The sequence below is a fragment of the Squalius cephalus genome (assembly GCF_949319135.1).
Source record: "Squalius cephalus genome assembly, chromosome: 21".
Lineage (NCBI taxonomy): Eukaryota > Metazoa > Chordata > Actinopteri > Cypriniformes > Leuciscidae > Squalius > Squalius cephalus.
In genome coordinates this window covers 34,459,467-34,468,816 of record NC_137142.1, presented here as the reverse complement: position 1 = coordinate 34,468,816, position 9,350 = coordinate 34,459,467, and the positions used below count along the sequence as shown (strand labels likewise).

The window sequence follows — 9,350 nt, the reverse complement described above, 5'->3', positions numbered from 1 at the left end:
CTTGAGGGTGAGTAAATCATGGGTTAAATATCATTTTTGGCCGAACTATCCCTTTAAGTTAAGACATTAAGTAAAGTTAACTAAAAAGTGTTAGTTAGAATCACTGTTGGATTTTACAGTGTATAAAACAATCATAACAGCTGCACAAGAAATAAACAGAATATTATACAATCTTCTTTTCTCGTCGGATGGGATGCAGCACCTGTTATTTCACATGGTTGCGCATGCGTCGCGACTGAGTGCGTTGTTGTGTTTGGAGCTCCGTCGAATTAATTCAGAAACCTTGTTTTTCTTCTTTACACTCTTTTACAAACGAACTTTTTCATTTTTATAGCGTGTGAACATATCTGGAATACTATTCTCCTTAAAAAACAATCGGATTGCTCTGATATCGCTACATATATCCAACCTTTCGAACTTCCGCTACTAGCCTTAGCCCGCTAGCATTACACGCGTGGTCGCGCCTATCGATCGACTTATTTACACCCGTATCACTGAAAGCTATAATTCGCCATTATAGCACATCTGCTATAATGGCGAATATAACGGATGTGTGTCTAACGTTACCTTTGAGTGCAGGTGAGGACACCTTCGAGCTGCATTCTGTGCAGTTAGAGCTGGAATCCGTGGAGAAGCAGATCCGCGACCTACTAGAGAGACAGGCCGAGCTACGAGATCGACGTTTCGCGCTTGAAACATCACGCGCCGATGCTCACAGGTCAGTGGTTAGTAACCTTTTGACTCCGACCTCGTCTACTCCATGTGTTTCTCTGCCCAGGATGCGATCATCCCTGGTTTCATTCACTCCGGCACCGACACAACAACATGGACCCTGGGTGATTCCACAGCGGAAGACGCGGGCCAGGACCAGAGCTAGGACCTCTCCGCCCCTCCCGGCCTTCGAGATCTCCACCCGGAACCGCTTCTCCCCTCTACGCGAGACGGAATGCGACGCTGTGATCATCGGCAGTTCCATCGTCCGGCATGTCCGTGCTACCATAGGTAAAGGTAAGGTTCGCACTCACTGCTTTCCTGGTGCTCGTGTTCTCGATGTCGCTGCACAGGTTCCCGGGATTCTGAACGGTGACGAGCCCGTCGGAGCTGTCGTGCTGCACGCGGGAACGAACGACATCAGGCTACGGCAGTCGGAGGTTCTGAAGAAGGACTACAGGAGCCTGATCGAGACGGTACGCAGTACATCGCCTGAAACAACGATCATCGTGTCTGGACCGCTTCCCACCTACCGACTAGGACACGAAAGGTTCAGTAGATTATTTGCTCTAAATGAATGGTTAATGTCATGGTGTAATGAACAGAGACTGCTCTTTGTAAATAATTGGAATCTTTTCTGGGAGCGACCTAGGCTCTTCCGTGCTGATGGCCTTCACCCCAGCAGAATCGGAGCGGCTCTTCTGTCGGACAACATCTCCAAGACGCTACACACCATATGACTAGTAAGTCAAAGTCCAAATCACACTCTTTGCTGTCCAAACTTAATTGATATAAGTACCAATGTGGAACATTATATTGAAACTGTGTCTATTCCTCGTTTAGTGAGATCAAATAATAAATCTACTGCAGGATCTAAGAAAAATCTAATTGTGATTAAACCAGAAAATCTCAATATTAGTGAACAAAAACAATTTATAAAGCTAGGTCTTTTAAACATCAGATCGCTTACACCTAAGGCGGTTATTGTAAATGAAATGGTCACAGATAATAGTTTCGATGTACTTTGCCTTACTGAAACCTGGCTTAAACCAAATGATTATTTCGGTCTTAATGAGTCTACTCCTCCTGGATACTGTTACAAGCATGAGCCCCGTCTGATTGGTCGTGGCGGTGGTGTTGCTATAATCTATAAAGATATTCTTACTGTTACTCAGAAAACAGGTCACAGGTTTAATTCGTTTGAAGTACTTGTGCTAAATGTTACTCTCTTAGATGTAAGAAAGAAATCCATATTATCTCTAGCCTTGGCTACTGTATATAGACCGCCTGGGCCTTACGCTGATTTCCTAAAAGAGTTTGCAGACTTTCTCTCAGATCTTTTGGTCAATGTCGATAAAGCATTAATTGTTGGAGATTTTAACATACACGTAGATAATTCAAATGATGCTTTAGGGGCTGCGTTTACAGATTTATTAAACTCCTTTGGGGTCAAGCAAAACGTTACCGGACCAACTCATCGTCTTAATCATACGCTAGATTTAATTATATCACATGGAGCCGATCCAACCGATATAGATATTATACCGCAAAGTGATGAAGTCACTGACCATTACATGGTCACTTGCATACTACGTACCGCTGAAATTTGTCATGTTGCGCCGCGTTATCGACCAGGCAGAACAATCCTTCCAACAACTATAGATCATTTCTCAAATAGCTTACCTGATCTGTCTCAGCTGCTCAGTGAACCCAAACAAACAGATGAACTAGAGGAAATGACTAGCACTATGAGCACCATTTTCTCTAGTACATTAGACATCGTTGCACCAATTAGATTAAAAAAGGTTAGAGAGAAAACTAAAGCACCATGGTACAACAGTGTTACGCATGTTCTAAAGAGAGAAACCCGTAATTTAGAGCGTAAATGGAAACAAACTAATCTAGAGGTCTTTAGAATCGCATGGAAAGACAGTATGTCACGTTATAAAAAGGCCCTAAAAGCAGCCAGGGCTGAGCATCTCCGCAAACTAATAGAAAACAACCAAAATAATCCTAGGTTTTTATTTAACACCGTCGCTAGACTAACAAATAAACAGACGTTACCGGAGCAAAATATTCCGTCACAGTGTAGTAGTAATGATTTTATGAATTTCTTCACTGAGAAAATAGAAAGCATCAGAAACACAATTGTAAATGTACAATCTTTAATGGTGTCTTATGATTCAGCCTCAATTATCACCCCGCAAGAACAATTACAGCGCTTTGCAACTATAGGACAGGAAGAGTTAAATAAACTTATCATTGCATCTAAACCAACAACGTGTTTATTAGATCCAATACCAACTAAACTACTGAAACAAGTGTTACCTGTAGTGGAAGAGCCTCTTCTCAATATTATTAACTCGTCTTTATCCTTAGGTCATGTTCCAAGAATATTCAAGTTGGCAGTTATAAAACCTCTTATTAAGAAACCACAATTAGATCATAATAATCTAGCAAATTACAGACCCATTTCAAATCTTCCATTTATGTCTAAAATACTAGAAAAAGTTGTGTCCGCTCAACTGGGCTCTTTCTTGCAAGAAAATGATATCTATGAAAAATTTCAGTCAGGATTCAGGCCGCATCATAGCACTGAAACTGCGCTCGTTAAAATCACAAATGATTTACTTTTAGCTTCTGACCAAGGCTGTATCTCAATACTAGTTTTACTTGATCTTAGTGCTGCGTTCGATACTATAGATCACACAATACTCTTAGACCGACTACAAAATTATACTGGTGTTCAAGGACAGGCATTAAGCTGGTTCAGATCATACTTATCAGACCGTTACCATTTTGTCTGCGTAAATGGGGAAAAATCGAATATAACGTCAGTAAACTATGGTGTACCGCAAGGATCTGTGTTAGGCCCTCTACTATTCTCAATATATATGCTGCCACTTGGTAATATTATAAGAAAACATGGAATTAATTTCCACTGTTATGCTGATGACACTCAATTATATATTTCATCACGACCAGATGAAAACGCTAAATTATCTAAATTAACAGAGTGTGTTAAAGATATAAAATACTGGATGACATGTAATTTTCTGCTATTAAATTCAGATAAAACGGAGGTATTACTTATTAGTCCAAAAAACTGCCCACAAAACCTCTTACAATACAACTTTAATTTAGAAGGGTGTCCTGTAACTTTATCCTCTACAGTAAAAGACCTGGGTGTTATATTAGACCGCAACTTGTCTTTTGAAAATCATATTTCATATGTTACAAGAACAGCCTTTTTCCACCTTAGAAACATTGCTAAGCTACGTAACATGCTATCTGTTTCTGATGCAGAAAAGTTAGTTCATGCATTCATGACCTCGAGACTAGATTACTGTAATGCTTTATTAGCTGGTTGTCCTGCATCCTCAATAAACAAGCTACAGTTAGTCCAAAATGCAGCCGCTAGAGTTCTTACTAGATCAAGAAAATACGATCATATAACACCGATTCTGTCGTCTCTACATTGGTTACCTATAAAGTTCCGTATCAATTACAAAGTATTGCTACTGACCTATAAAGCCCTAAATGGTTTAGCTCCCGTGTATTTAACGGAACTTCTATCGCCCTACAATCCATCGCGCTCTTTAAGATCACTAAATTCGAGGCTTCTGGTCATTCCTAGGATATCTAAGTCCACTAAAGGAGGGAGAGCTTTTTCACATTTAGCTCCTAAACTGTGGAATGGCCTTCCTGATATTGTTCGAGGCTCAGACTCGCTCTCCCAGTTTAAAACTAGATTAAAGACGCATCTCTTCAGCCAGGCATTCACATAATACTTACATTTTATACTACAGTTGAATCAGATTGAATGCATTAATATTGCGAACAGCAGCTACGCTAATTATTTCCCATATGCTTTTCTGTTGTTATCTCGGGACGCTAGTCCCGAGGTAAATACAGATCGTCAGCTCCAGTTTGTATCCAGCCTCTCATGGAAACTACAGATTCTCCAACACCCGTGCAGAGACGACTCGGCGCCTGTGAAGAGACGACTCGACGCTGGCGATGTTTATGCCCTAAATCAATACATGATTAACTAACTGTATTTCTCAATGTACATTTCTGAAATGCACTTTCTGTAAAGCTGCTTTGAAACAATATGTATTGTGAAAAGCGCTATACAAATAAATTTGAATTGAATTGAATTGAATGGTTTGATAAGATGTTTTGCAGAGCTGTTTGATTCAGACAGGATTGAAATCACAAAGAGTGTCTAGAAAACACTAGAGTCTAGTGTGTGTGTCAATAAGCCTGTAAAAGCCGAGTGTTTGACCTGAGCATCGTCCCTCTGTGCTGACGACGAGTGTGTTCACTTCCAGCCGAGTGATCGTGAAACACACACTGGATCAGACGGGTCACGCCATGGGTCACGCCAGGGGTCACGCCAGGGGTCACGGGGTCACTGTCGAGAGAGAGAGAGAGAAAGAGAGAGAGAGAGAGAGAGAGAGAGAGAGAGAGAGAGAGAGAGAGAGAGAGAGAGAGAGAGAGAGAGAGAGAGAGAGAGAGAGAGAGAGAGAGAGAGACAGAGAGAGAGAGAGAGCTTTCTGCTGCTCATCTGGTGCTATAAGTGATATTTTTAACTTGCAGAAAAAGTCAGTATTTCCTGACAGATTTCACTCACACATCCGTCCTGAGATCACGTCTCTGTGACTCAAACACAGCAAAACACCATCTGATACTAGTGCACTACATATATACTGTATGCTATTTCTGAAATACTAAGCATTATGCAGTGATAAATGTTTCTGCTATATAAGGTTATCACATATAATCACAGTGCATATTTAATTATAATTCCGTTCAAAAGATTGAGGTCGCTTTTGAAAGAAGTCTCTTCTGCGCACCAAGGCTGCATAAAAAAACCAAATACAGTAATTGTGAACTATTATTATAATAGGTAATCATCTGTTTTCTATGTGGATATACAGTAAAGTGTAATTTATTCCTGTGATCAAAGCTGAATGTTCAGCATCATTACTCCAGTCTTCAGTCTCACATGATCCTTCAGAAATCACTCTAATATGATGATTTGATGATCAAGAAACATTTATGATTATTATCAATGTTGAAAACACTCATATTTTGTGGAAATGGTGATACATTATATTTTTTTCAGGATTATTTAATGCATAGAAAGCTCAAAAGAACAGCATTTATTTTAAATAGAATCTTTTGTAACATTATGTCACTTTTGATTTAATGCGTCCTTGCCGAATAAAAGTATTAATTTCTTTCCAAAAAATATTTAAAAAATCAAACTGATCTCAAACTTTTGAATGGTAGTGTATATGGCATTCGGCATTCATTTTGGAAATAAAAATTTGCTTTACTTTTGATTTTCTTCAAACTTTTAGCAGTTTGACTAAATTATGACAGTGTATGAAAAATCACAGCTGATATTCTGAATTATTCATTACACTGGAAGTGAAGGGTCAAGGAAAGCACATTGCTTTGTGGGATACAGTATTCAGTGCCTGTTGTCAATATCATCCTGGGTATTTAATGCATACTGAGCGTAAGTTGAAGTACTAAAAAGGTGCGCTCACCCCATGCCGTAATTACTGTAATTATCAGATTTCAGCTTGTAAAAACGTTCACATCCTCGTAGAGCTCGTAACTACAACTTGTAAGCTGGGAATGTTCTGCGAGCTTCTACTTGTACCCGTGAGCTGCAGATTCAGTGAGGCCTTCATAGTGTTGTACACAGAACACACAGATGTGGACGCTTGTTTACGCCACTGAATTAAAAAAAAGGTAATTGCGACTTATCTCACGACTAAACTAAATAAACTAGCAATTGCAAGTTATAAAGTCAGAATTGCATCATATAAAGTTGCAATTGCATGTTATAAAGTCAGAATTATTAAAAAAGTAAAAAAAGTCACTATTACGAGAAAAGTCAGAATTGCGAGAAAAAAACAGATTTGCGAGAAAATTCAGTATTGCGAGAAAAAAACGGATTTGCGAGAAAAGTCAGAATTGCGAGAAAAAAAATGATTTGTGAGAAAAAAGTCAGAATTGTGAGAAAAAAACGTTGATTTGCGAGAACAGTCAGAATTGCGAGAAAAAAACTGATTTGCGAGAAAAGTCAGAATTGCGAGAAAAAAACGTTGATTTGCGAGAAAAGTCAGAATTGCGAGAAAAAAACAGATTTGCGAGAAAAGTCAGAATTGCGAGAAAAAAACGTTGATTTGCGAGAACAGTCAGAATTGCCAGAAAAAAATGTTGATTTGCGAGAAAAGTCAGAATTGCGAGAAAAAAAATGATTTGCGAGAAAAAAGTCAGAATTGTGAGAAAAAAACTGATTTGCGAGAAAAGTCAGAATTGCGAGAAAAAAACGTTGATTTGCGAGAACAGTCAGAATTGCCAGAAAAAAACGTTGATTTGCGAGAACAGTCAGAATTTCCAGAAAAAAACTGATTTGCGAGAACAGTCAGAATTGCGAGAAAAAAACGTTGATTTGCGAGAACAGTCAGAATTGCCAGAAAAAAATGTTGATTTGCGAGAAAAGTCAGAATTGCAAGAAAAAAAAATGATTTGCGAGAAAAAAGTCAGAATTGTGAGAAAAAAACTGATTTGCGAGAAAAGTCAGAATTGCGAGAAAAAAAACGTTGATTTGCGAGAACAGTCAGAATTGCGAGAAAAAAACGTTGATTTGCGAGAACAGTCAGAATTGCAATATAAACTCACATTTGCGAGAAAAAAGTCTAAATTGTGAGAAAAGTCAGAGTTGCAAGATATAAACTCACAACTGCAAGAAAAAGGTCAGAGTTGCAATTATCTTTTCATTTTTATTTTCATTCCATGGCAGATACAACCTTACATACACTTAAGAGCGACCATAACGAGAACGCAGCAAAATCAAGAACTGAAGTGAAACTTAATAAAAAATAAATTAAAACCAAGAACCTAAACCTACTAAACATGAGTCAAGCATGTGAAATTACATTCCAGATGAACCTTCAAAGCCTTTAAAGCTCAAGAGAACATATTAAAGCTCAGAATTGATGGGATTCAGCGCTTCGTCTCCCTGCATATGAATATGAAGTTCTTAACATTCACTTCAAAATCACGATTATTCATGAATATCGGCGGGTAGAAATATCACTGAAGCTGCGCTGAGGTCAGCAGTGTTCAGAGGCTTGATGTGACGTGAAGAGTTCAGGATCGCAGGATTTATCCATGTCACGAGTCATTAGTGAGTTACACTCGACCACAGCACACACACACACACACACACGCATGCTAAACTGCTGCACACACACACACACACACACACACACGCATGCATGCTAAACTGCTGCACACACACGCATGCTAAACTGCTGCACACACACACTCGCATGGTAAACTGCTGCGCACACACACACACACACACACGCATGCTAAACTGCTGCACACACACACACACACACACACACACACACACACACACACACACACACACACTAAACTACTGCACACACACGCATGCTAAACTTCTGCACACACACACACACACACACTAAACTGCTGCACACACACATGCTAAACTGCTGCACACATACACGCTAAACTGCTGCACACACACACACACACACACGCTAAACTGCTGCACACACACACGCATGCTAAACTGCTGCACACACACTAAACTGCTGCACACACACGCATGCTAAACTGCTGCACACACACACACACACACATGCTAAACTGCTGCACACACACACACACATGCTAAACTGCTGCACACACACACGCATGCTAAACTGCTGCACACACACACACACTAAACTGCTGCACACACACATGCTAAACTGCTGCACACACACGCTAAACTGCTGCACACACACGCTAAACTGCTGCACACACACACACACACACACACACATGCTAAACTGCTGCACACACACACACGCATGCTAAACTGCTGCACACACACACACACAAAACTGCTGCACACACACACGCTAAACTGCTGCACACACACGCTAAACTGCTGCACACACACACATGCTAAACTGCTGCACACACACACGCATGCTAAACTGCTGCACATACACACGCATGCTAAACTGCTGCACACACACACACACGCATGCTAAACTGCTGCACACACACACACATGCTAAACTGCTGCACACACACACACACATGCTAAACTGCTGCACACACACACGCATGCTAAACTGCTGCACACACACACACACACACACACTAAACTGCTGCGCACACACACACACACACACACTAAACTGCTGCACACACAAACACACACGCTAAACTGCTGCACACACACACGCATGCTAAACTGCTGCACACACACACACGCATGCTAAACTGCTGCACACACACACACACACACACACTAAACTGCTGCACACACACACACACACACACACACACACACACACACACACACACACACACTAAACTGCTGCACACACACACACACACACACACACACACACTAAACTGCTGCACACACACACACACACACTAAACTGCTGCACACACAAACACACACGCTAACCTGCTGCACACACACACACACACACACTAAACTGCTGCACACACACACAAACACACACGCTAACCTGCTGCACACACACACGCATGCTAACCTGCTGCACACACACACGCAT

General features: G+C 40.6%; 1 protein-coding gene across 3 annotated transcripts; it reads left to right on the top strand.

The window, feature by feature from the left end:
* Positions 1 to 234: 234 nt before the first annotated feature.
* On the top strand, positions 235 to 4,727 carry LOC307149671 (uncharacterized protein). 3 transcript variants are annotated; one of them, XM_079856178.1, is made up of 2 exons: positions 235 to 1,454; positions 4,627 to 4,727. In XM_079856178.1, exon 1 carries the CDS (start codon positions 534 to 536, stop codon positions 1,449 to 1,451), a length of 918 nt encoding a protein of 305 aa, XP_079712304.1. In that variant the 5' UTR covers positions 235 to 533; the 3' UTR covers positions 1,452 to 1,454; positions 4,627 to 4,727. The 3 variants fall into 3 exon arrangements, with proteins under 3 accessions (XP_079712304.1, XP_079712303.1, XP_079712305.1); XM_079856177.1 differs by having other exon boundaries at positions 4,610 to 4,727; XM_079856179.1 differs by lacking the exon at positions 4,627 to 4,727 and having other exon boundaries at positions 235 to 1,187; positions 1,364 to 1,886.
* Positions 4,728 to 9,350: the final 4,623 nt, after the last annotated feature.

Excerpts from the sequence above, each read along its gene's own strand:
- LOC307149671 (XM_079856178.1), top strand. The coding sequence starts at position 534 with ATGGCGAATATAACGGATGTGTGTCTAACGTTACCTTTGAGTGCAGGT.